Consider the following 25,833-nt stretch of genomic DNA (forward strand, 5'->3'; position numbering starts at 1 on the left):
AAACACATTTTTAACCTACAAATCCTCTGAAATTCCTTCTATACCAGCTCCATTCTCTCTGAAAAAGTCTCCTCACACTATCTGAGCTTTTCACTGACTTTTGGAGCAGTTTGCGCTACAGCAAAGCTCCCAGAATTAATTCTAATTAGGAAGTTACTGTTTTGACCTCCAGGACAAGATATTACTTACCTGCAGCTGCTCTTTAAAAGTACTTATTACATATTATATTATTGGTTTTATATTTATCCTGGGTTTTTTATTCATCCCATCTCAACTTCAAGAAAATCCCCATGTGTGAGCATGAATATATGTGTGTGCATATATATTTTTTTTTTGTTTGTTTTTCCCTCTTTTAAGTACTGTCATCTCTTGAACTTCTGACTTGGGACAAGGTATGTCAGTTATATTCTGACAGGCAACAACATTACTAATTACTGGGATATCCATTAAAAGATTATGTCATTGGTGAGAAAAAAAGAGCTAGAAAGCCACTGCAAACCATGATTTAGCAAAGGAAGTAGTACAGCAGCTACTGAAGACCTCAAAAACCAGGCCCTAAATACTAAGTCTGTGTTAAAAGGACTGGCAAGTTCAATCTTATTTTTTTTGGGTTTAATGAAATCTGCTAACTTTTAAAATGAGCTACTGAATGTTCCTTTATGTCAACTCACAGTCCCATCTTGCTACTTTTGGATCCAAGGATTACTTTTGCAGTGTGAAGACATCTTACCTGAGTTCTTCAACGAGTCACACGTCCTGGCACACACACACACCCCATGGAAGCTCAAAATTAATGCTAATTTTTTACAGTGTTCCAGCTCTGGCTACGACAGGAGCAAGGACCTGTTCCAGCACGTGTCACCCCAAGCATCATGCCATCAGAAATCTTCCACAACACAGATCAGGCTCGTTATTCAAACAGGGAAAACCATTACCCTAGTGTCTTCTAACTCCCTCTGGAGTTTGTCAGCTTTGGTCTTTTCAAAGAGCAGGCTCTGTTCAAGCTCCTTAATGCGGGCATGCTCCAGTTTGGTCTGCGTCTGTTAGTGGAGAGGGAGAGGAAGAGAACACAACGGTGCCACCATCACATGCCAGCACAAGAGGAGGAGCCACATGCAGGCCGTGCTGCCAGAGCCTTCTAACAGGTGAGCAGAGAGGATGCAAGGGGGGGAAAATGGACAGGGAAATGCTATGGATGAGGAAGATGGGCTGAAGGTGTGAATGGACGGGCATGTAAAAATTAAATAAAATGTGTAAAATAAATAAATAAATAAATAAATAGCAAACGGAGAAATATGAACAAAAAAAAGTTTCATGCAGCTGAGTAGAAGTTATTTATCAGTACATGAAGTTTTCAGCACAAATTAGAATAGTTATGTCAAAAATATAAATATGTGCATATATGTCTCTACCTGTTCTAAAAGGATGGTAAGTCCCTCTCCTTGTCATCCCACTACCTTTTTCCTTTAATATGTTCGGCTTAGTTTAGAAAAAATTTACTTACTAACAAGGGGACAAAAATTCTCCACTGAAGCTCATGTGACAAATCAAAACTTTAACTTTCTTTTTTTGATAGTAGCTGTCTCTAAGTCTCAGCCATAAAAATGCTTCTGGCCAAGACCTGGGAACATGAAGGTTCACTTGTCACTACGGTTTGAATTATTTGAACAGAAACAGAAAGAGAATGGTTGTCTGTAACTCCAAAACCTTCCTCTTTTTTCCCCCTCTTCTCCTCTTTCAGGAAGGAAGCAAGCAACAAGATTCCTCAAAACCAGATTAAAAAAGTGAATCAGCCTGGTTGCTCTGCAGTTACTGAAGTCTAAATATATTGAACAATGTGTGGAAGTAGGAAAAAAGTGAGATCTTTGGAATTCTAACAGGTTCCTAAAGAGAAGCAGGACACAGATGAACAGAAGTGAGCAGGTACCTCCTGCCTTTTGCTTCCTAAGAGAATTTTTAGCAAGAACACAGGATATTTGGTATTCTGTCTTGATATCCAGATACTCCCTGAGGCCTGCAAGAGAGCCTGAAGTTTGGGAGATGCAGGGAAAGTCCAGCAGGTAGTTCAAACCTGACCTGCACCTCTGAAGTAGGGAAGAGAAAAAAAAGAAAGAGAAATACAAAAGATGGAGATGAGCTTCTTGTCTACTTCTCCAAATGCAGAATTCCTTCTGGCAGCAGCAAGTTATCTTCCTTCCCAAAAGCATCCAGACATCCAAGGGGGCTAATTTTTTAAACAGCTGGCTGTGTTACTATGGAGTTCCTTGGTCCACAAATGTTTAAAAGTTGCTTTTTAGATTTGTCGATGTTTTGAAATTCCATGGCAGGTCTGTTTCTCTCTCAGTGGAAGATCTTCAGGGTATAACAGGGAAAAATGCCCCACCAGAACACAGATTATTCTTTTTCCTGCCCACAGCTTTTGAAAATGGAATTAAGTGTTCTAAGAGAAATAACTATTTAGTAAGTGCCTACAATTCAGTTTTCTCTCTGACACAGGTCAGTATTAGCTTTGATCCACAACCAAATTGTAAGTAAGTATGAAAAACAATTGGCTTTAAAACTGGAAATTCATACCTTAGCTGCTCTAACTCACCAAGGGGATCTACTGAAAACCAAGAAATCCCAAACCTCGTGGTTGCAGAATTGTCCCTGTGTGCCTTCGGAATATGCAACCTTAAGTTTTTCAATGCTACATAAAACCCAAAGCCTCTGATCATGAATTTTATAGACAGTGTTTTACTATTCCTAAGATCAGACAGACCATCACTGATTACTGGGTTGTTTTAAATCCCATCTCTTACACACTACAAAGGCAAGTAAGTTAAAATCCTGCCAAAATGGAAATTAAAGATTAAAAAATAATACTCCAGAGATCTTTGCTTGACACCTTTTTCCCCATTCAGAGCATGAGAGCTTATCCTTTAATCAAATCTGATTTCCGAGGGACAGGTTCCAGATTCCCCAAGGTAAAAATCACTGCAAAATTTTGAACTGCTCGAATTTCTCTCCTGATGATGTAGAGAGAAATTCTTACTGATTATGGTTCTCTTTGAGGAACCCCAGAGCACAGTGAACAGAGAAGAGAGAGTACCCCAAAAATAAGAAAAGAATTTGATTGTAAATCTTAACTTGGATGGAAAAGAACAGGAAAAAAAAGAAAGAGACAACAAAGCCAAAGGAATCACCTTCCCCTTCTCCAGAGCTTTACAATTAGGGAAATGATGTGGAAACAGGATTCTTACTCTGCCTTGAGCCTCCAAGAATTCCACCCAAACTTCAGAGGCTGGACATCAGCTCTTTCCAGCACTTGTGTATTCTGGCTACTCTTTCACTCCAGAATAAACCTGCCTGTGACATTCTCCATCAAACTGTGAAATTGTGCTGAGGCCATAAATCCTGACCATCAGTTCTATGGATGGGGGAAGATGCCCTCCAGTCCCCTTGTGCTGGGATACAATCACAGGACACCACCGGGATCAGGGAGCATCAGCCTGGAAACTCTCCTTGGGAGAGTGAAGACGTCCATTTTAATGGAAAAATTAGAACAGGGAAGTCAGGAGAAAAGATGGGATCAAAGAAGGAGTGCACAAAACAAGAGAAAGGAAGGGAACATGCAGATTTATTTCTAACAAAGCATCAACCTGACAGGGAGACTGGAGGAGACCCAGATCCCTGAGAGATCTCTGCAAAGAGAACCCCTAAGGATGCACAGCAGGAAAACCAGTTCTAGAACTTCCTGTCTTGGCTGGGGATGCAGCAGAGGAGGCAGCCTGGGATAAATTTACCTTTAAAATTTTACTACTCTGAGCTGGGGAAGCAAGAGGGCTCCTTAAACATCTTGCAAGGCCATTTCTGTTATCAAGTAACACATTTTTCCTACATAATTTGAAGAGGAGCTACATGAAGTTCCATAAAATCAGACAGCTTTGCCCAGTAATTGTTCAGATGGTTTTAATCATCTCTCCCTTTAGCATTTCATACAGAAAAAAGGAAAAAATACGGGGAGATGAAGAACAGACAGATTTTTTCCCTCAGAAAAATCATCATCTATTGAACAGCAGCAGGATCTTGTAAGAGAGCAGGCAGGATTTTGTGAAGAAAACTGCTAAAACCCTACATTTAAATTAAGGTCACTTCAGGATGCTGGTCAGTCATGTTCTACAAACTCCTAGACTCTTCAATGAGTTGCAGAGGTTTTGACCCCAAAGAATTCTAATGACACCCTGGACCTGTCTGCAGTTAATGGGGATTACCACGTTTAGTCATTACACACATTCTTTCCAAGAAATGTTGTAATTGCTCTGAAAGCAACATGCACACAAATACCAGAGTCAATGTCTCAATAACAGATTATGCAGTTAGTGAATCAGTATAAGCATTTTCTGCACACAATCTGTTAACACGGGATGTCTCTGCACATTTAAGTGCCCTCTTACATTTTCTGGGTCTTCCGAAATCTGCCTCTTTCGCTATCAGTAAAATTAAAAAAACAAACAAACAAAAATGTTTCACCTGCAGTCTCAGCACTACCACTCCAATACAAACAACAGGAGACATTTCATCAGCTTGAATTCAGTTTACACCCCCAAGTTAAGCAGCTTGACAAACCAGAGTCTTTAGGATGGTTTGCCATGACTATCGACTGATTTAACAGAAAATAAAAACCTGAAATATTTCCATGGACTAAACAATAAAAGGAGCATTCTATGATGAGTCTAGATAGGTATCTTAAAATGAATGGAAGACTAAAATAAAAAATGTTACATGAAATGAGTATTTTTCGTAAGGCTAGCACTTAAATCACAAATGCTTTACAGCAACACAGTTAACTAAGGTTGTACTTTATGCTGTGCAAGAAGTTCTGATATCTTTCTGATTAGACAACAGAGTAGAGCAACTAAAAGTATCTTGCTTATTAATTGCAATTTTGGGATAAAAACTGGCAGTGTTCAAATACCTGAGAGCAATCCCTCCCTAAATATCTTCTATTGTGATTGTGTAGCAACACAATGTGCTGTAGCCCAACATTATGGTTATATAAACAATAGATAAAAGCTGCACATATTAATTGCTATTTAGATTTTATGTGCAAACTCTCAGGACAAAACATTCTTCATTAATCAACCTTCCCTAAGGGAAGCACAGAAATTAATCAAAAAATGGATCAAACAGAACTAGACTTCAATATTCATTTTCAAAGGCATAAATATTAACTTGTGATTTTGTAATTTCAAAACTATTTTTTTCTCTTAGTGTTTACCTTTAACAGCAAAAGACAGAATTTCCTATGAATTAATTTCTCTAAGTAACTACAGCCATTGCACAGCCTTTGCTGAAGTGCGTAACTGAATTTGGGGTGCAATCCTGCAATTTTGGGGACAATTGGCTTACTCAAGGACTGCAGAATTGGGTATCATTTTCATGTGGTTGGACCAGGATTGTATCTTTTAATGATTCCTGCCTTTCTGTGCCCTCCTGGATATCCTCTTTACAAAGTTGGAGATATTTTACCTCTAGGTCTCCTTTGGTAATGGATTCTTCTTCCACACGGAACTGAAGGTCTTCAACTTTCCTGTGGGGACAACTCATTAAAATTCAGGTAACTTTGGAAGAAAATGCTTTCGAGCTCACTTTTCAGTGGAAATCAGAATGACAGTGACAACATTCCCATTGTACCAGCAAACTGCCAGGAATATTAGGGAGAAACCTCTCACAGGAAGCATCAGAGGGAGGGAAAACTGCTGTCCTTAAAACACTACCACTGACCAAGCAAGGCATCAGTATTCCTGCAGCTCTGAAGAGGGTATTTTGTATTAAAACCTTTTAAATCATCATTGATTCTCTCCTTTTTTCACCCTTCTGCATGATCTGATGTGACCTAAATGAGCAGTTTGATCTCACATTCTATATATTCTACCATTCATGTAGGAAACAGTCAGAAATTCAGGACACATCCAAAGAATCCACAGGCCTTCAAGATGTCACATTGCATCAAAACTCCAGCACTGAGAAACATGTCTGGAGTCAGGATGAACAGCAAGATGCACAAGGGCAGCACAGCAAGAACATTCATTACATTAGTGAGGACAGTTTGGGGTTACCTTTTCTCTTCCTCAAGCTGATTGAGGAGCTCCACTTTCTCCCTATCAGCTGCCTCCACCATAGCTCGGAGCTGGTCCATTTTTGCTTCCATCTCCAGCACGTGCTAATCAGGAAGAGGAATAAAACCAAAGTCTACTAAGCTGGGAAATACATGAATTTTTTCCAAGTTATGTATCTGTACCTCAGTAACCACAATTGGTGAAGTGATGGGCCAAGTGACAGGAATGTTATCAAATATGTATATGATCAAAGACTGTAGTGAAGTTCAACAAAAATGAGTTAAATTCAGTAGATCTGGTATATCATCAAGCCAAAGATCCCACAAGGGAGATCTCACAGGTATGGATTATTTTACTTTTAGCACACCACATCTTACTCCCAGCCCTTTTCAATACGAGAACATCATTTCAGAGGTTAAGTCCATTGTGTTAACTCTGTTTCAAAAGAACAGTAACTCTCTTACCCGGTCGTGCCCATCGCGAACCAGAGCCAATTCCTGCTCTATCTCCCCTACGTGACTCGTTGCTTTTGCAACTTCTGCTCTCTCCAGGTCCCTTTCTGCCAGGAGCTGCTCAATGTGCTGCTGCTTCTCCTTCAGGGCCTCCTGGAGGGCTGTGGTGCCCGAAATTTTTCTTGCATACCGAGAAGAGGTTTCTGTCAACTTCACAAAATAAATGTGTTAAAAATCATCCTGCACCAAGTGAAAAAAAAAACAGGGGATATCTCCAGACTCCACAAACACAGGGTTAGTAAAGCAAATGCTTTCTGTGACCTACTGTACCTTCTCCTTTTACACTTAAATTACTTCATTTTCCAGAATTTAACAGTGGACAACACGTGTGGTCAGAGCCCTGTAATGAGCAGCAGGCACAGGAGGAGGCAGGAGGGATAAAGTTAAAATAAAAGGCCTCAGTTGAAGGTGGAGACTCACACAAAGGCTGGCTCAGGATGTTCCTAAGCATCTTTTTGCATTAAAAAAAGAAAGGCAGCTTTCCAGCAAGCCAAAAACATCGTGCCTCTAGTTACCAGGTAAAAGAAAATAGAAGCAGCCCTGAACAACTGAGCAGTTGATGTGAGAGTCCAGCAATTCCCAGAAAAGTTTTAGTTTTCCTAGAAACTGAAGTACGAAAAGTCTGCTGTGTCAAAACTGATTACAGGAAATCTCGTTTCCCCAGCAGCTTAACTTTTAAAGAAAAAGTCTCAGAATTATTTGGACAATCCTTTTAACTTGGATGGCCACCAAATGTTCACGCTGCCTGAGAAAAAGAGCAGGAAGAAAGCTGGAATTTTAATTCCAGAAATAATGGATTACAGCAGCTTTGTATTTTACGGCCTAAATCATACAAAAGCCCTGGGACACAACAAAATAAGCAAATACATTTTAGACATTCACAAGGTGTAACTTGGGGGATCACAGCACATGGAATAAAGCATTTGGCTCCATGTGTTAATGCTGAGATCCCAAACTAGAGGGCACTCTGCAGCTGCAAGTGCAACTTCCAGAATGGATTAAGGAATGAAGTCCCACTGTTTGTGCCAAATAAAAATCCTTTTTGTGGTCAGGTATTAACCCTGGTGCCCTGACCGACTGCTGACCTCTGTTAATCTGCTTCAGTTCTGCAGGACCAGGGTAAGTCACCTCTCTGGGCACCTGCTGGTCAGTGGGACAGGGAACCTGTTCCACATCACTGGGAGTCACCTCTTCCTAATCAGATCTATCAATGGACTTTGGTTTGAAAAAAAAAAAAAAAAGGAAACATCTAGGGTGACTGTGGAAAAATCCAATTATTTCTATATTTTCAATTGCCATAAAAGAGACTTCTCAAAATTCAGCCTTCTCAGATTTCTGTTTTACTGCTGCAGATTAGGACATTTATGTAACAGAGCAACTTCAAAAGAATCCATAGTAAGTGTATTAGGTGGAATTAGTACTGTGTTAGATTTCACCTGAGCCACTGCACTCAGCCTTTATGAATTCATAAGATTAAAACCAAATCTAAAAGGAAAGAAAGAGGCTTCTTGTCAGCAGAGACTTGGAAATTGCTCCTGCTGCATTTCTCAGCTGACTCATCTCTTGAGCAGCAAAAGGAAATTTTTAACATTTTAGCCAACGTGAAGCTTCCTGCTTAAATAAAACAAGTGTGATCTCTGGAAGCTTCAGTGCACACCAGATCCTCAGACATGAACCTTATATGACAGAGGTAGTGACAATGAATTAAATGGGGACTGCAGCCAGAGAAATTTGTCGGTGTCCTTAAGCCCCTTTCTTATTGCCATCACTCTATTAGCCTGAATTAAATATTCAAACATTCAGCTGCTCTCCAGGGCTAGCTAACGTTTCCTTCCTTCATGCATGCTTTGAATGAAGACGAGCACAATGAAACGTACGGTGTGCTCTGCCCACGATCTGCTCTAGTCCCCGTTTGCGCGAGCCGAGCTCGGGCGGGCTCGGGGCTGGGAAGGGGAAGCACGCGATGGAAAAAGCAGCTTACGAGTCCTGTGCGGCTGGGCTTGCTGCTTACGGAGGAGGCCACCGAGCTCAGCGAGCTCAGGGACGAGGCGCTGGGGCTGCGCTTCAGGGCCGTGGGCGTCGGCAGCACCTTGCGCACCGCAGGCTTGGCTTTGGCCGGCGTCGTGGAGGGGAAGCCGATCTTGGTCACCTTGTGCACCGGGGCGAACAGGCCGTACTTGGGCTGGCACTGGAAATACCTTCCAAAAGCAAAGCACACGGAGGAGAGCAGGAATTAACTTTATTTCACACACACGGTCTGGGTTCATGGAGAATTCTAGATCAGGAGTATAAAAGTATTAAAGGACAGGAGAGCAGCTGGTGACCATCTCATCCGCATTGGATTGCAATTTTATTTAACACCAGATTTGGAAAAGGAACTTTGAGAAGCTGAAACGGCATGATCGTATCAGACTTCAGAAATTCAGAGTGAACACCACAGCTCTAGTTCCTAAAAACTTCCATTCAGATTCAGTTTTATACCCATAGCTTTTCCCTTCATCACATTCCTCTGAGCTGCCAACAAATGTGGTGGCTGAGAGTTAAAAATAGAAATCAGATTTTAATTAAATCAAGTAGCTTTATATTTTATTACATACATATCATTTATGCATATTTGATGATACAGAACATGTATCTTTGGTTAAATATAGACAAAAGCCACTTACAATTTTAAGCTGTGATCACCTATGTTAAGGTGGGACAATCCTTGTAAAACCTCTTTTTAATGAGGTAAAAGACTGGTCCTTATGGCAAATGAGAAACAAAGTTAGACTGTGGTGTTAATTAATGCCTTCTGAGTGTGACTTACTGGCAGAAGCAGCTACACTGCTCCCAAACTCTACCAGGGGGCAACTGTTGGAACAGGAGCTTCCAGCTCCTGGGATGCTGGAAGATTTCACTTAAGTACAACTATTGGATATCCAGAGATTTTCTTAACTGAGCATTCCTTCCAAGCTGAGAAATCAAACAGGCATTCAAAAGAAGGAAACTGTGTTTTCCATTACCAGTCTATGAATAAAACTCACATGGGAGTAGAGATCAGCTCATCCCATGAATGTGAGAAAAGTGCTGGCATCAGAAAATTCAAACCATCACGCAACAACCCTCCCCACCACCAGAAGACAAGGCAGGTTTGGAACCTCCCTCCTCTCCCCTGATTGAAAATTTCAAGGAAGATATAAAACCCCAAAAGAGAATACAGAAAAGAATCTCATGAAGTAAATCTGGGGACAAACTGACCTTGTGCCAGCAACAGCTCCATCATTCTTTCCCAGGGGTTCATCCAGCTCTACTCCACACCATTCTCCTTTAGCAAAGTCAGTTTCTCCCAAAAAACGCACGACTCCAGCTTTTGTTCCTCCAACCTAAAGAAATAAGGCACACACCTGCATTTAATGCATTTCCAAATTAAGATACCGAGTTCAGTGAAAAAGCTTTTGGCATAACCATGTTCACAAAGCACGGGAATGACACCATCAGTTCTTACTTCAATTTATGTATTTTTTTTGTCTATGAGTTTGTTTTAATGTTGAAAAATTACTGATCTTCACAACCAAAAATATATTTAACAAGCCACAGTATAACCAGTGTACTGAATGCAACAGATTTGTGCTAGAGTTTCACAAAAATTTCTACCAGCAGATTTCTAAGGTCTGTTTACTTCTTATTCTAACTCTCTGAGGAAAAAGAAATGAAATGAAAAAAAAATCCTTTCATATTTTCTCTAAAGAATAATTCAGATAAACTACACAGTACAGCCCTCTTGTATTTAAAAGAACTGATATAAATCATGATACAGAGCACTGTATATATAACCTGCTATTTGAATCCTTGGGGAGGAGAGAATAATTTTATCTTTTCTTCACTTTCAAGAATAAAAAAACCCAACCCAAACACTCCTAAATGAAAGACTAGAAAGCAGCAGCTTTTAGACTTATAATATTAAATATTTACAGCCATTCCAATTACTTGCAATGTCTGTGAGCTACAGCTTTTCGTAACACCCAGGGGATGGAAGAATTAAATTAAGTGAAGAAGGAAAAGGTGTTGTGTGGCTGACACTTGCCAGGAAGAGCCACAAGCCAGAACTGCAGGATTCCTGAAGTTCAGGAAGACAGTATGTTGTGCCCTCAATTTGTGAAAATCTGTTCAGCCTGCATCCAGCATTGTGAAAGCAGGGACATGGTGATGGAAACGTCTTCAAGAGATTCACAAAATTCCACATGGAAAACACACCAATGGCTTGAAAATGTCCACCCATGGTTTCCACCACATTATACAACCAGGAATATTGTGAGGCCTTGGCAGAGATCTTGAATAAATCCTCCTACAAAATACTGTGACTTTTCTTTTTTTAAACTAAAAAGTAATTTAATATTTCAAATAATTTTTACAGCAGACATTCTATTTCTTGAGGGAACTTCCCAGGATTACTAGAGAACACCGAGCTCCTCGTGCCATAATTAAGGTGCACCATCACAGCACATGAGAGAATTCACATTATTCCATTTGGGATGTGTTCCCTCACAAGGTCACCCGTGAGGAATCGAGGACTTTATGTGTCCACAAAGTCCCAAGTCAGTGCCCAGGAGCTGCCACACACATTTGTGCTCCAGTTTCTGGCTCATCAACTCCCCTCCAGTAGCAAGATGAGGCTTCAGTTGATGAGGAAAAATAATCCTAATCCACACAAACCTCAGAAAAACAGGGAGCATAATGAACCTTTTTTGATATTATTCAAGTGAGAAAGGTGGCAGAGGCACCTCTTGTCTGCACTTGAGGTGGCAGCTCCTTCTCACCATTAGAAGCAATTCTGGAACAACTGCAGGTCACCTTCAGATCCTGCTTTGAGTGGCACTGTAGCAAATTATTACTCTCCATGGAATAAAAACACACAAAGTTTACAGTTATCATGACTCAGCCTAATATAGTAACTCGTAGAACCTTTGGTATTTGGTGTTCTTGGCAGAGAACACACAAACAAGCACTAGGACTGGCTCAGAAAAAAAGAATTGTAACCACCCAAAGAGTTACACAGAATCCAGATCTCTGTGGCAGGGTGGTGAGGAGGGAATATATAACATTGATAAAGTGTTTCCTGGGAAGAACTACCCCTTAAATTGAGGGATACGTTATTCACCCTCAGACATTATCCATTTTTTCTAGAGATTAAATAGCATTAACCTAAGTACAAACATAAAAATAAATTTTAACTGCACTATCAGTCCATACTGAGTCTTCCAAGTTCTTATTCCTTTTCCAGCAAGTTTGGGTAGGGTTTTCTGTCTGTTTGGGTTTGTCTTGTTTTGTTTGGCAGTTTCTTTCTCTACAGATAAATTTGGAACAGAACTTTCGGTGAAAAGACTGGTTAGTTCTGGTTAGAAGCTGTTTCCCTACTCAGTTTTGTACTGTTTTCTACCTGAAAACACAGAGTTAAATCAAAAGAGGCTCTACAAACCCATTTAAGAAATTAGACAGGAAAACTAGAACAGCGGCCTAGATAAGGAGCATCCCTTCAAAGACAATAGTCAGGTTTGGGGTTGAACAGAGAGATTCCTCAAGCTCCTTTTCCAGAACCCTTGAGCCAGGCAGTGGAATTTTATTCCTGTTTTGTGGCATGTGATTGTGTTTGTGGTGATTTTTTTAAACAAACCCAAATGAATTACCTAAACACAGCCACCCACCACGTTTCCATAGGAAGGTAAGTGGGGTAAGTGAGGTAAGAGGTGTCTGAAGCACTGTGGTGGAATAGGATAACTCCATGCAAGGATTCCCAGGGACAGGAAAAACTGCTGCAATCTGTTCCCTCCAACTCACACCGTAAGTAAACCTCCACATAATGTTGGCTCCAGGATAACACAGATTAAATTTGGGTGCAGAATGTTCATCCCTTTTTCTTTCATACCTTGGCCGTGCTCATCTTCCATGTTTATGTAAAAAATGTAAAGTGTTTCTTTTGAAGATACTACATTCAAACCACAAACTGGGAGACACAACCTGGAGGAATCTGGCAGTGCCCAGCCCCCCTGGACCTGCTCCAGCCCCCGCAATGCCCGTGACCCACTGCCTGGTGGGAGCCAGCAAATGCAGGAATTCATATCCCAGACCAGATGGGGCTGCACAACACGAGATTCCTGGGAGAAGCAGCAAAGTGACTCGTCTTGTAACCATGGTACCTGGGTTATTTTAAACAGGACTCAAGGAAGAATGCCAAAGAATTTTTGCTTTTTTCCAAACCCAGTTCAGCTTCTTTGAAAAACCAGCTACTACGTTTCTCTTTCTGCACATTCTGTGTGTCCTTACAAGAGCAGGAATCGGAGCACCCTGTGGCATGCTCAGAGAATTGGTGAAGGTCTGTATGGGCAGTTTTGCTCAGTTTTAAGCAAAAACTTTCTAAATTTCAGCTTTAAAGACAGGTCAGCTCTGCTTTATAAAGCCTGAGACTACTGAAGGCTTCCAATCATTCACAGACATTTCTCCCAACAGTGTATTTATCTCCAGCTGCAATTAGTACCTGCAAGTGGCAACACCTGCCTTGAGAAGAAAATAATAATAATTTATTCCCTTGCTAGCACAATGTGAGGTGCTACTGTACAACACAGTATGGTAAAGGCTGAAATGAATTTTCATGATGAAATTTGCTGTACATATACAGACTTAATAGTGCCATAAATGGGAAAAAAGATCCTGACACGATTAAACTCAACTGTTCCAACAAATATGAAAAAAGAATTTTACAGATTATACCATCTGTTACAGAAAAATTATTTTTAAAAATTGCAAGAATTAGAGCAAAAAAAGGTAAAAAACCCAACCCCAAACCACAAAACTCGTTGCATTTGCCAGCAGATCTACCTCCCGTATTGCGTGAAGGACTAAAACAAAAAAGGTCAGTTTCTAAAAGAAACAGGGAGAAAAATTATTAAAAGGTTTCTAAAAGTTCTATGAAAAAGTGGAGCACAGCTACCACGACGACAGTTTTCCATGACCTTCTTTCATGCTAAGGCAGGTCACTAAATAATAGATAGAGAAAAGAACTGCCAGACCTTTTCTCAGTCAGTTCCCACACTCAATACAGTCAAGCTGTAAAACACAAAGCTGTAATACTCCAGAGAATCTAGGTTAGACTACAGGTCATTGTGAGGTGAGGAATTTTGCTTGGAACTCGCTAGAGTTACGTGAAACACATGCAAAAAGCGATTAAATTCCAGTTATCCAATTATACCTGAGCTGACATTAATTTGCTGCCAGGTAAAGTGAAATAGCAAAACGGGTTTGGAAACCTGAAGTGGTTAAAAACCTCCTGGTGAAAGGACAGGGGGATGAACACATCAGACCTTGTGAGAACCTTTGTGGAGCCACATTTCCAAAGATAAGGAGAAGTAGGAAACAAATAAACCAGTGTAATCCAGGGAGGGGGAAAGAGAGATGGTCTAAAAACTGAGAGTGTGATTTGAGCAGTGCTGGTGGAACAGAGGATGGGCAGGGTCTGAACGTTGTCAGTGTAACAATATCACTTATTCAAACCTGCACAGAGGAGGCAAAAGGTGAGTAACAACTGCTGTGTCTCCCCTTCTAACCGAGCACGAACTTGTGGTGACTCCTGAAAGCATCACTTGGCTATTTCTGCATTTTCAGGACAATTCAGCACCACAATATGCAGCATTTGGAAAAGTAAAACCCATCCAGCCACACAGAGCCTTTGAAACACCTGGGATCCACTAATCACGTTCTAATCAGAATCATCTTCCTCTTGTTTCTCCAAATTTAGCAGAACTGTTTCCAGCTGGCAACAGAAATTGTGTTTAACTGATTTGTTCACCCCTTCAAGGCCAGAGGGAACAATGGGATCATCTCCTCTGGTTCTCATGGAACAGTTCTTTCCATTTCACCCAATTCCATCTGTAATTAACCCTGTAACTGTACTGAGCTAATTTCTGTGGGGATGTTTTTGGAGCAGAGCTGATATCCATCAGGAAACACACTTCCACTGACAGGCTCTTTTCATACTTAATCGCTCCACTGTCCAAACATATTTAAAATGCAAATAAACCAAATTTGACTGTGGCCTCTGGCCACTGGCTCTCATTATGCTTTGTTTTGGAAGATTACAGAGCTCTGCAGCATCCACCATGCAGGTACATACAGGTTTTAAGCACGACACCTCAATATTCCCTTCGAAAATTAACATCTTAAGTTCTTAAAATCTTTTAGTGCAAGATACTTTCTCTTGCTTGAGTGATTTTCCAGCTGTATTCTGAATTCTTGCCAAATTCCAACGGGTTTTCCAAATAACTAAGGATGTAAATATTCAGAGTTCTTAAATCTATCAATAATGTCCAGTGCTAATTTTGAAGTTAGACTGTTAGATAGTATCCAGAATTTTAAAAGAGTAATAATCCCACCACGTAACTCCGTAATGGCATTTTCTCCATTAAATCTATAGTTTCAGAGAAGGAAACAAAAGCGTTTGACAAAACGGCCATGTTTTAGTTTGTCAGCATTTACTTTCTCTGACAGTTTTTGCCTGTGTTTTTTGCTGAGATTAGACAGATATTAGATATTTGCTTCAGACTGTCTTATTTCCTTTTAGAAATATCTATGTAACATCCAACACTGGATCACGGCATGATTGGAACAGTGCTAAACATCTCCCAAACTTTAAACTAGCCTCCCTAATTCACATTTTTCAACCCAGCAATTCTGTGAATAGCAGGATTAATGACAGCAGTTTTCCTGTGGCATTGGATATTATGGTTGAGTGACTTCACTATCTAAAAATGCAAGAGGGATTTCTGCTGTTTCCATTGATGGGAACAGGATTCAGACAAGCCTTGATCATGTGGATTCTCTGATGTGCAAAGTTCTGTGAAGGCAAATTGCAGCTTTTCCAGAACTGGTGGGCAGAGCCTCCACCTTGTATTGGGCTGTTTCCATGGAACTCAGAAGAACTTGCTTTGAAACCTCTCAATTTCTCAATTAGTTTGGTTGCAGTCAACTTGGAAGTTCAAAAGCAAGGCCAAAGTGGGCAAAAAACCTCACGTGCAATAAGATACTCACACACTGTGCTATCACACAACCCTTCACTTCCAGAGAAAACAGTTTAGTAACTAAAACTGAAGTGCTATTGAGGTTCAATTGATTCACCCAACACAAAGGAAACAAACAAAAACCGTCCCCCCCCCCCCCCCAAGCAATTCCATACTACAAAAGCCACCCATGAATTCATCACCACCACAAAAAAAGCAAAGACTAAAATAAGTAAATAAACTGTTCTTTCTCCCATCCTGTGTTGAAATGACTGAGGACAACATGTTCCTGGATATTCCCCCTTGGGAAGGCAGGGAGAGGGGAAGGGAGCCAGGGAATCCACACACACAAAATGAATTAACTACTACCAAAGCATGTGGGGAAGTCACCAGTCCCTGCCATTACATCCCAGTAACTCACATGCAATTCGAAGTTAAATAAGGAGTTGCCAAAACAGAGTGACTCAGACCCAAATCGTGCCTTGCTCTAAGATAAATTTAACCCCTTAGATGTGAGCAGGTAGGTAATGACATGTCCTGAAAAATGCTTAAAAGTAACATTAAAAGAAAGCAGAGGTTTGCATAGGGAAAGTCACCTGGGTGATGAATTGCAGGCAAAGCCTTTGGATATCCCTTATCCCTTAGATATTTTCTCATACATGTATTTCATGCTGTAGCAGCCACTTAGCAAACTAATCTACATCATGTATTACAGTATCCAAAATACTCTGCCTAAGTAGATATACATAAATATAGGAATTACTTTCATCCTTGACTTAACATGACAAAGCCATCAAAATACCTCACAGTCACCTCAGCTCAAGGATAAAGCAGAAGTGTGACTGAGCAGTTAAAACTGTCACATTTGATGGAGGAGGCTTGAGAGAAGAGCCCCAGGAGAGCACAAAACTATCACATGTTCCCAACTTCCAAATTTTTCTTCCTTTTCCATTTTTGCACACATTGTGCCAGATATTTTGGCACTGTTTTAACTGTAACACCACCAATGAATACTTGTTTTCATAACAGTTAAATATTATCATAGATTTTTAGACAGACTAAGCTCAGCAGTGCATTTTCTATTCAGAAAGTTGTAAAATCCAGAAAAAAGGCAATGCTAAAGGGAGACATTCCCCTCTACATGTGAAGCTTCTTTTTCCCGTGGCTGCTTTTAAGAGCCCTGGAATGTAATCAGTTGACAGCTCTATGTCACGTTTACTTGCAGATAGGTTACGCGGGTGGAAACAAATCTGACAATAATCTCCTATCAACCCCTGCCTGTCCCAGCACCAAAGACCTTGGGAAGAAACAACAAAGCAAGGAGTAACTTATAGCCAGCTCTGTAAAACAGGGAATAAAGAGAAATTAGATGGCACTCATGCACAGAGAAGAACTTTGCAAAAAGGCCACATCAGCACACGCCCGTAAATTGAGTTTGCATCTTCTTGTGAACATATGGACGGAGGCCGAGTTCCAGCTTTACAGCTCAGCCCCAGAAGCAGCAGATTTGGCAGACTGTGATGAAGCTGTAACTGGTTAAATGAATGAAAGCACTTTAATCCCTTGAGAAGGCTAAGGCCCCTTAGGTTGATAAGATTTTTATTTATTTATTTAAAATACAGCATCTGGTCCCTTCAGGGAAAAGCTGACAACGCTGTCAAAGCTGCTTCAACTTTTGGTATGGGCAACAGTTGTCACATAAAGCAGATTCCTCTCTTTTATTAACAGGTTGGCTTTGTTTTGGTTGGGTAATTCAGGGGGTTTTGTTTGTTTGTTTTTAAAATCAACTTTGCATTGGGCTCTTAAGAAATCCTAAGTGTGCAACACCAGGGCAAACAGGTTCTCTGGCCACAACTCAAACAGGAAACCCAAACTGGCTGAGCCTGCAAGTAATTTGTTTTCTGAATTGGTTTTCTGTTGTTCTTTCCCCATCTGGTTTAGCACCAAGCACAGCACTTCCACTGGCACTTCTTGCACAGGAATTCTTATTCATAGCAGGTTCAAATGCTGAAGCTGGAGCCTGATTTTCAGCAGGAAAATCAACTGCAGTTCTGGCACTGTGTCTTTAAGCCCAGAAAGGCTGGACAAGGGCAGTGAAGGAAGTGCAGATTTCCACATCAATTTTCCTGTGTTACAGAATCCCCAAATACAAGATCAGGCTGTCCAGAGTTAATCTTCTCTCTCTAACTGCTAAATCACATCCACATTCCAGAACATACATCATATGTTAAGAATGGAAATTATGCCTAATACAGAGCTGTTTGAATGACTCTTTGCATTAATAACTCTTCTTTGGTTCAGCCCTATTTTTATCCAGTAAGAGATACATCAATGCACCAAATGAAAAGCTGAATAGTAAATTACACATAATGAACCACAATTCTTTGAAATATCTAACTTCTCTACCTATATTTTCAACATTTCCACGTACTATCATGAGGTAGCGTTGATTTCTTGTTAGCGAAAGGAAAATTAAGCATAAGCTTGCTGAATATGGCTCAGATACACTGAGATTTGAGGGAGACATTTATCATCAGAGATTCCCAAGATAACAGAGCACAGGGTGCTGTTTCAATTAATCATCTTTGAGGAGTAAATGACAGAAATCTAAAGGTCCTTTTCCACTAGAACATCCATTTAGGGCTATAATACTTCAGTGAATACTTGCGTATTCACTCAGTTTGATTTGCTTTTGATTTGCTTTGACTCCTCTGGAATCTCAAGAAAGAGAACTTCTAAGACAACAGGACAATGGGAATTTCTCCATGATTATTATATTTCCCTTATGGGCATTGATGTCTACCATGAGTTATTTTTCTGATGTTTACAACTCAATTTAATGGCCTGGAAATGTCTTCTTCAAATTGAGGGGAAAAAACAGGAAAGGTTGTAGCTGATTGTTCTAAGTATTTTTCTGCAGGCACCCACAGCTGACATATCCAATACCTTGAAGCACTCTCTGTTTTGATGTCAACATCTTTTTAATATACAAGCTCTTTTGGGAAAAGAGGTTTTCTGCCCCCTGAAAAAGCAAGGCTGCTTGTTTTGCCTCTTTTTGTCTCTGTATCTGTAGCATTGTTCAGCACAACCTCACATGAGATACTCTGAGCAAGCCTGGTTTTGAGAATACACAGGTGATCACCTCACAGCTCTACTTGGTTTTTGCAGTGGAATTTATTTTCTGTGGCATTTCTTTTCTCGTTCCCCCCCCTGCCCCCCCCCCGAAATTTTCTTTCTTTTACTTCTCTGAAATTTCTTTTCTTTCACTCTGAATAAGTGTCCCAAATCTGTATGTAACCACTATTCTTCTTAATGTTATCTGAATTAAGGAAAGATTACATAGTATGTGTCTTCATAATCAAATAAATCAGGGATACATTCACTGGAAGCTTCCTTTATTACTAACTCTTTATATTTTGAAGATATCAGTTCTTCTGTAGAAGTTTGGGAGGACTCTAATACGAGACCATGTAGTATTTGGTAATTCTAACTTTAAGCGTACAAAAGACTGGTGAAACAACTAGGGATCAAAGGAATAAGAAAATAAGCCTAAGGCATCTTTTCTCTCCACACAAAACAATACAGGCCATGCACTGGAGCTTTAATGAAATCCTCAAGACTTCTTTGCTCATAACAGCCTTTAACCAAACCACCTCATCCCAGCACCACTGGTTCAGCACAACTGAGGCAGCAGTTTGCTGGGACAATGCAGAATATCTCTGTAGGAACAGGAAAATATTCCAACAAAGCTGAGCTGCTGGGAAAGCCTGAAATTGAACCCAACATTTCAGGTTCAAACTTGTGCCCAATTTACATCTGTGTAACACAAAAAGTTGAGATGTGAATTAGTAAACACTGTTGGAATGGCCTCTTGTTCCTTGCTAATCCAGACTGGGCAGACAAAAAGAGCTGCAAGATTTTGCCTTTTTTTGCTGAAGTCATCCAAAACCAGCAAGTTACCAACAATAAAAAGAAACTTAAAGTAATTTAACTGATCCACTCAAGGTAACTCCCATTAAGAACATTTTAGAATCCAAGGTAGAGGAAAAAAAAATTTAACAGATTGAAATACTTCAGTGTAACACCCTGAGATCACACACTAAGATCAATAAAGTTGAGGCCATCTGATGTCCATTCTGGAATGTAATCTTGGCTGATGAGCTGTGCCTTACCCATCTATGAATCTGCCCTTTAGGACATCATTTTCCAATTAGCTGCTTTAATAGGACTCCCAAATGAGCTTTTGTTTATCATGAATTCATTGTTCTGAACTTCAGTTTTACACTGCTGGAGGCTCCCTGTTCTCACACTGTAATTCTCAGCAGTTGTTTTCCCCACGTGTCCATAATCATCAAAAAACCTTTACAAAATACTCCCACAGCAGTTGGTCCAAGCTGCAAAAACTGATGGATGTTGCAGCACTGAGCCTCTCCAGCCCTGCAATGGTGTGCTCAGACTGGAACACGTCACGGGGCTGTGACGCCACGTTGTCACTTAGAGGAGAAATTCTGTGCTGAGGTGGGACTGACAACTTCCACCCAGCCTTTCATCCTCTTGTGTAACATATTACTGAAAAGGGGCTGCTGTGAGCATAAATAAAACCCAAAAGACATGGAGCAGGCCAGGTGCATTTGTCCCTCTGATGGAGCAGGAATGGCTGAGCAAGCGACACAAGTGACAGGCAGGTCTTTCCCAACAGCTGGTGCTGGTTGTAGGCTTTGAGGACAGTTCCCAGAATTACTCAGTGACATCTCAACTCTACAGTCCACAGTGCTGGACAGGAGTTCAGTGTCAGGCAAAAAATATTAACAGATGAATCAATTATTCAGCCAAACTTAGGATTATTTGAACTAACCTGGCCACTTAAGACACTTACATCTGAATTATTATTAGACAAGACAGCAGAGTCTGAGATCTAATACAAACAATTAGCATGGGATCCCAAAGGATTAAAAACCACTAAACAAGGATCCTGTCCTTTTAACATTCACATTCCTGAGTGTCTTATACTGCTATATAAATTATAGTCATGCATCACCAACACACTGTGCTAGGAATTACCCCAAAACCTCAAACTACAATTTGATGACTCAAGAGGAAGATTTAAGGCAAACAGAGGTAGTAGAGAGGATGAAATACTAAGTTTAACTTGTCCTACTTAACAAACAGAATTTGAGACCTTATTATTATCAAACTGTGGCACTTCGGATATGCTGCTTCTGCAATCTGCAGGAATTAGATACAGGGAAGGCAGAGTGATGCCTTCACAGGCACCAGAGAATTCTCCCACCCAAAGAGGACATCCCAGGAGGGTTCACAAAGGTCCTTGAGGAAAAGGCACACAAGTGGTTAAAGCCCTGATGTTGTCTGGAGGACAACAGGGCTCTAGTCTCTGACAGAAATAGCCAGGGATAAACCACAAATCTTTGTTTCCATTGGCACTCCAAGAAAACACATCTCAGCCCAAATCCAGCTGTCAGCCAACCCCTGCCCTCACTTCACCTTTGTCTCCTTCTTCAACATGGCCCTGTGTTTTAAGCTCTCCTTAAACAGAAAGACGAGGCAAATTCTTCCTTTAAAAATACAAAGAACTAAATTAAAATATCAGTTTAATTCACTGCAGAATTATTATCTGGTGGGGCAATGCAGGACAAACAATAAAATCTGGGGGATTTTTTTCTATACAATGTCCTTACACTAACCCCAGAAATATTTCTATGCCAGGACACCTGCCCAATGGAAATTCTAAAATTATATTGTAAATAAGAAGAGATTGTATCAAAGCAAGAGTGAGACAAATCTTCAGCTTAATGATGCACTCGAGTAAATCAAACCTAAAATCAGGTCTCTGCTACAGTGATCATAGATCTGGTGGGCATAAAAGGATCATTCCAGCTATATTTGAAGGCTACATAAACAGTCTTTAAATTTAGAATATAACACACAACATACCACCAGTTTTCTGATAATTATTTTTAAAAAATATTAAAACTAACAAATCAACTCCCTTTTAAAAAGGTGAGATGATACACTGGCAGAAGCATTTAGGGGTCTGGATTTAGGAAGGGCAGCCAAGTAATGTGGCACATCCCCAAGAGCACATGTAATTCCTGGCTGATCAGTGGCATTATGTGACTGCTTCTGTTCCTGCCTATCACCACTCAGGAACAATCAATTATTGAACTGTTTGCTTTCTAAAGACATGGCCCTGGACAGGACAGAAGACCTGCATGGAAATCTTACACTCTTGGTTTTTATTTAGCATGACTGGAGCTCTTGAAGACACAGAGAGATAAGCTACAAATATGTTGTTAAACACAATGCTGTGTTTTAAACAGTGGAAAAACATAATAGATTAAAACCTGCCAAAATAACCATTTTATCTTGGTACTGCCAAGATATTCCCACAGCATGCAAAGAGCTTGTTTACAGAAGAACCAGACAAAGAAAGCTAGAGCATAAATTTACATTATCTTGACCAAGGAAACAGCAGAAAAGTTTTGAATATTAGCAGAAGTTTCAATTAATCAATCAAAAGCAAGACAGGGAAATCTTACCAGAACACGATCTCCGATTTTGAGCTCCCTTTCTCCTTTCTTTAGTGATCCAGCTTCTGAGAGATTTGATATAGATTCACTGGCAGTTTTGGAAAGATTGCTAATCTGAGAAGGAGTTGCATGTTCCTTAGCAGCAAGAGGAGTTTTCTGTGGAATTCCTGAAGGGGGAAGTGCAGCAGCAGATGAGGACACTGCACTAGCAGCTGACGTGGATGTTGGTGATGTGGCTCTCGAAGCGTGAGCTGTCTGGGTACCGTTGGCTTCGTCCTCTGTCACCACTTTCCTGGTCAGTTTGGATGGCCTTGTGAATATTCCCCTCAGGGGTTCACACTGGAAATAGCGAACTCCAGCCACTGAGCCATCGTTCTTCCCAATGGGTTCATCCAGGACAATCCCTGCCCACTGCCCCGGAGCAAACTGTGTTTCTCCCAGGAACTGGATGAAGCCAGGTTTGTTTCCATTGACCCAAACACGCTCCCCAACTCTGAAATCATCCACAAACTCCTCGTGTGTATCTGCAGGGGCTGTGCTTGAGGTCTTCTCACTGGGAGCTGCTTTCTCTGCTGGAGCTGAATCAAAGCACAATGAGAAACAATGGGAATCAAATACATTAATATTCCAAAGAGCATCATTACTTAGTTTCAGTGTAACAAACATCTGGAAAAGCATCATTTCTAAAAGGAAGATCACAACTCCTAATTTTCCTGTGCAAACACTGTCATCTCTGGGAAAAAATAATTCAAAATCTAAGGACAGAGACACTGAATGCATTTAATGAAGGTTTTGGTAAAAACCTTGTAAAAATCACAGGTCTGACTTCAAAAACTACCAAAGCATTTTTATCACGACAAGGTTTCTTTGAAGAAAATTGCTTGATCTCCAATTAGTAACCTTTAGATTTTTTGTAAGTAGCACATCTGATTTTTTAAAATCAGAAATACAAGCAAAAATACATTGGTGTAAAGAGTAAAAATAGCGTATACTACAGCATTCAAAGTACTTTTTGTCAGAAGATGAATAAGGGAACAATTAAGATATTTAACTATTCCTTACCAGCAGCAACGGGTGTAGGTGTTTTCAGCAATGTACCCCCGTGCTTGATGGTCTTTGAAGGAGCCTTAAGTCCACTTGGTTTTAACATACTCATCTTTTTGCAATACCAGTGGTTAACCTCCTCGTCTGTAGCAACTATCTTTTTCCAAACATGGATAAAATATATTGTTCAAGCTTTTTCAGCTCTGGAATAAACCTATATATGAAAAGATCAGACATGAACAAAGATCAGTGTTAACTCCTACAGAAGGGATTTCTATATATACACAATCTGTGTATAAAATGCATTATAAAAGCTGCTTTACAGTAGCAACCAGCAGCATTTCCAATTCCCCATCTTCTGAAAGCCATTTCCTATTAAAACCTAAATCATCAAAATAACTCACTTTGCTGAATGCTGCTGTATTTGTCTTGAGATTTAAACTAAAAGGCTATTTTAAGAAACAAAGCCCTTAACAGCATAGCTAACATTACACATAGATTTAACTGCTACACACACACAACTCTTTTCAGTCACATTTTTCCAGTGTTGCAATATCCCAGCAAAAACAACTTTGGACTAGAGCAATAACAGCAAGAGAAAATAAGACAGCCAGGAATTTCAGGATAAAAGGAGTAAGGTTTCTAAGAGATTGGAACTGAAAAGCTTAAATTGTTTAAGAATTACATGATGACAACTGAAAAGCAAAGAGCCACCTCAGCTTTCTGTGACCTCAGATCACAAGATATGCTGGCTCGCAGTCCCCACCAGTGCCCCAGCTAAGAGGAGGGACTCTTCCCAACGTTGCTAGGATAGAACTTGGAAGACAGCTAGAAGCTTTTCAGGGAACAGTGTTTTGCCACAGGAGGCATCTTCTTTCTGATGACAAAAGCTCCAGAAAGGCTTTTTCATCTCTAATGAAAAATCTGTATTTTTTTACCTCGAATATGAATTCAAAGCCGAACTTCAAGGCGACTGCTCTCCCCCATCTTCAAAGGGACAAACTACTCTGTGTGAACACAGCTTGGCTTTGTGCTGACTTTTATATGAGGCACTGCCAGAACAGCTACGCCACTTGAACAGGAGCAGCACACACCTAAACAAAAACCTGAAGGGGAAAAGGAAATGGGCACGCAGCGAGTTTGCTCAACTGTTTGCTCAGAACACGTCAAACAAGAACTACAAAGCAGGTCTCAGTCCTGCCCTTTACTCAGCATTCTGGCACCTGTCAGGACAGAAAGTTGGGCAGCTGCAGCCTCCCCAAACCAGTACCCAGGGGTGCAAACTGGGAGCTCAGCACCCAGTTAAAGGTAAAACAAACCTGGCAGAAGGAGAGAACTCTGCTGCAGCAAGGAAAACTAAGGAGAATAAACCAACCCTGTCTTTATCTACCAGTCTAAGATTTATCCCTCCTGTATTATGAATTATTAATCAGTGTTCCTAGAAATCAATTCACTGCTTTGTGAACCTAAACACCAAAGTGAAACATTCCTCATGCTATTTCAAGACCTGCCATGCCAAATTCAAGGCATTTTCTAAGTCTGCAATAATGTTATATTTTAACGAGCATGAATTACCATCTTGGATGTAATTGTGTTTGCCAACAATTTAAGTTCTGCTCCATGAAAATGATGAAGTGCCGTGAAGACTTCTCAACCTTTTTCTCCTAGTGTTGCCAGAGGTTTGTCACCCACCTGCCTGCAGAGTTATGAGTCTGCATCATATTTCCTTATCTTTCATTTTAGAAATCTTCTAAAACTGCACTTTGATCTTACACACCAAGGACCTGAAAAGCCTTCTTTTGTCTCTTACACATGTGCTCCCTTCCTCAGGCTACAGGCCCTATTCCCTCCTCTCCGATTCCAGAATTTCCATGCTCGCCTCCCTTACTTTTCTCAACCCATCAAAATCCACGAAACAGGAAAAACTATACACGATAAAGGAGGATTTGGTACAAATACAGCAACAGGAGAAGCATCATGCTCAGTCCTTTTTAGTTCACAGTCAGTCCCAAAGACCAAACTGATGGAAATTTGGGCCAAGGGGAGTCCTCCTTAAGGAAGATTTTTCCTAAAGCCTGGAACCTGGAACTGTTCCCCAGCACTCTGCCATTCTTTTCCATACATTACCACTTTTTTTGCCCCCAAAGACCACTCCAGCACCACTGCAACTACATTGTGCAAGGACAGGTGTATCAAGAGAAAGCACACACTATACTACCACACAATTAGACTTTGCCAGTTTCAGTTAATTATTTATTAATAGATGGTTAAGAAACCTCTGCTCAACAGAAAGTTAGAATGTTCCACCACTGCATTTCTTGGCTCAGGGTACTCATTCATAGTTTAATCTTGCTCTCCACAGTCATGGGTTATATATTTGCTGTGTCATTTGCTTTTCTCAATGCACAGGCCTTCAATTAGGCCAGAAGTAACACAATCCCTCATGTCCTGGTTTCAGAGTTACTGAAATTGTAGCTTAATTCAGACAAAATAAAAGCTAAAATTATGGGCAACACTTTTTGATAAATGACTGCCTTACTGCAATAGTTAAAACACAACTTTTGGTCTTAGGGACAGGGCCTTTGTAGTAGCATTGCCT

The 25,833-nt window shown here is 40.4% G+C and overlaps 1 protein-coding gene across 6 annotated transcripts in view; it reads right to left on the reverse strand.

Moving 5' to 3' along the window:
• CLIP1 (CAP-Gly domain containing linker protein 1) overlaps positions 1-25,833 on the reverse strand; it is a 61,718-nt gene that overhangs the window by 26,937 nt on the left and 8,948 nt on the right. For 3 of the 6 annotated variants that reach the window (XM_082293239.1, XM_082293234.1, XM_082293235.1), the window contains exons 2-10: positions 23,253-23,448; positions 22,200-22,768; positions 9,854-9,978; positions 8,595-8,811; positions 6,566-6,763; positions 6,102-6,205; positions 5,512-5,572; positions 4,437-4,469; positions 936-1,040 (exon numbers count right to left, since the gene is read on the reverse strand). In XM_082293239.1, coding sequence (XP_082149365.1) covers positions 936-1,040; positions 4,437-4,469; positions 5,512-5,572; positions 6,102-6,205; positions 6,566-6,763; positions 8,595-8,811; positions 9,854-9,978; positions 22,200-22,768; positions 23,253-23,346 — 1,506 coding nt within the window. In that variant the 5' untranslated portion in view covers positions 23,347-23,448. Of the gene's footprint in view, positions 1-935; positions 1,041-4,436; positions 4,470-5,511; positions 5,573-6,101; positions 6,206-6,565; positions 6,764-8,594; positions 8,812-9,853; positions 9,979-22,199; positions 22,769-23,252; positions 23,449-24,172; positions 24,301-25,833 lie in introns of those variants that run through there. The other 3 variants (XM_082293236.1, XM_082293237.1, XM_082293238.1) reach the window with 3 other exon arrangements.

This window comes from Coloeus monedula (assembly GCF_965178545.1).
Source record: "Coloeus monedula genome assembly, chromosome: 18".
In the NCBI taxonomy this organism is placed as follows: domain Eukaryota; kingdom Metazoa; phylum Chordata; class Aves; order Passeriformes; family Corvidae; genus Coloeus; species Coloeus monedula.